The sequence below is a fragment of the Centrocercus urophasianus genome, unplaced genomic scaffold, assembly GCF_019232065.1.
Source record: "Centrocercus urophasianus isolate 14NV4802_14NV808 unplaced genomic scaffold, USGS_Curo_1.0 seq_1351, whole genome shotgun sequence".
In the NCBI taxonomy this organism is placed as follows: domain Eukaryota; kingdom Metazoa; phylum Chordata; class Aves; order Galliformes; family Phasianidae; genus Centrocercus; species Centrocercus urophasianus.
This window is the reverse complement of record NW_024884533.1, coordinates 522-2,572: the sequence shown is the minus strand read 5'-3', so window position 1 is coordinate 2,572 and position 2,051 is coordinate 522. Positions and strand designations below refer to the sequence as shown.

The 2,051-nt window shown below is 43.4% G+C and overlaps 1 protein-coding gene across 1 annotated transcript in view; it reads right to left on the bottom strand.

Moving 5' to 3' along the window:
- LOC122157415 (syntaxin-4-like) overlaps window positions 1-1,199 on the bottom strand; it is a 7,102-nt gene extending 5,903 nt beyond the window's left edge. Inside the window, exon 1 of the mRNA XM_042813044.1 lies at window positions 1,051-1,199. Coding sequence (XP_042668978.1) covers window positions 1,051-1,183 — 133 coding nt within the window. The 5' untranslated portion in view covers window positions 1,184-1,199. The remainder of the gene's footprint in view (window positions 1-1,050) is intronic.
- Between the last annotated feature and the right edge of the window lie 852 nt (window positions 1,200-2,051).

Here is a 2,051-nt window from a genome sequence, read left to right as displayed (position 1 = left end):
ATTAATAGACCCCAAAAGCCCCATTAATAGACCCCAAAAGCCCCATTAATAGACCCCAAACACAATTAATAAATGTCATTTTTGGGGCCATTTTTGGGTCACTTTTAGGGCCATTTTTGGGGTCATTTTAGGGCCATTTTTTAGAGCCATTTTTAGGGCCATTTTTGGGGTCCTATGGGGGCATTTTTAGGGTCATTCTTGGGGTCTTATTGGGGCATTTTTGGGGTCATTTTTAGGGCCATTTTGGGGGTCATTCTGGGTCATTTTTGGGGCCATTTTTGGGGTCATTTTTAGGGCCATTCTGGGTCATTTTAGGGACATTTTTGGGGTCCTATTGGGGTCATTTTAGGGGTCTTATTGGGGCATTTCTGGGGTCATTTGTAGGGCCATTTTTAGGGCATTTTGGGGGCCATTTTTTAGGGCCATTTTTGGGGTCATTTTTGGGGCCATTCTGGGTCATTTTAGGGCATTTTTGGGGTCATTTTGAGGGCCATTTTTGGGGTCATTTTTAGGCATTTTCAGGGCCATTTTTGGGGTCATTTTAGGGCAATTTTTGGGGCCGTTTTTAGGGACACTTTTAAGTCATTTTTAGGGTCATTAATAAGCCTTTTTTAGGGCATTTTTTGGGACATTTTTAAGCCATTTTTAGGGCATTTTGGGGGTCATTTTTGGGGCCATTCTGGGTCATTTATGGGGTCATTTTTAGGGCATTTTCGGGGCCATTTTTGGGGTCATTTTCAGGGCCATTCTGGGTCATTTTAGGGCATTTTTGGGGTCATTTTAGGGCCATTTTGGGTCATTTTTGAGGCCATTCTGGGTCACTTTTGGGGTCATTTTTGGGGCAATTTTTGGGCCCATTTTTGGGGTCATTTTTGGGGCCATTCTGGGTCATTTTGGGGTCATTTTGGGGCCATTTTTAGGGACATTTTTTAAGCCATTTTTAGGGTCATTTTGGGGCAATTTTTAGGGTCATTTTAAAGCCATTTTTAGGGCAATTTTGGGGTCATTTTTGCCCTTTTGGGGCCATTTTTGGGGTGTTCTGGCACTGACTGATGTGCAGATGGCGCCGCACTCGCTGCAGGCAGCGCTGCCTGTAGTGGCTCTGAGCTGCGTGGAGCCTCGATGTCACATCCAGGAACTCCTGCAGGAGGACTCCGTGCTGCAAGAGACACAAAGAACCCATCAGGCAACCCCAAATCCCAACAAACGGCACCAAAATCCCCATAAACGGCCCCAAAATCTCCCAAAATGACCCAAAATCCCAATAAAGGACCCCAAATCCCAATGAACGGCTACAAAATCCAAAGAAACGCACCCAAAATCCCAAGTAATGGCCCCAAAATCCCCACAAAAGACTCCAAAATATCAATAAATGAGCACGAAATCTCCCCAAAAGACCCAAAATCCAAATAAATGACCCCAAATCCCAATGAACGGCCAATAAATCCCAATAAATGGCTCCAAAATCTCCCCAAATGACCCAAAATCCCAATTAATGACACCAAAATCCCATTAAATTACCCCAATTCCCAATAAAAGGCCCCAAAATCCCAGGAAATTACTCCAAAATCCCAATAAATGACCCCAAAATCTCAAGAAATGGCTACAAAATCTCAATAAATGACCCAAAATCCCATTCAATGACCCGAAATCCCCATTAATTACACCAAAATCCCAATAAAGGACCCCAAATCCCAATGAAAGGCCCCCAAATCCCAAGAAACGGCCCCGAAATCCTGACAAATTGCACCAAAATATCAATAAATGGCCCCAAAATCCCAATAAGAGAACACAAAATCTCCCAAAATGACCCCAAATCCAAACAACCAGACCCAAAATCCCAAGAAATGGCCCCAAAATCCCAAGAAACGGCCACAAAATCCCAAAGAAAGGCCACAAAATCTCCCCAAATGACCCAAGATCCCAAGAAATTGCCCCAAAATCCCAATAAATGACCAAAAATCCAAAGAAATGGCCACAAAATTCAAATAAATGGCCCCAAATTCCCAATAAATGACCCCAAAATCTCCCAAAATGACCCCAAATCCCAA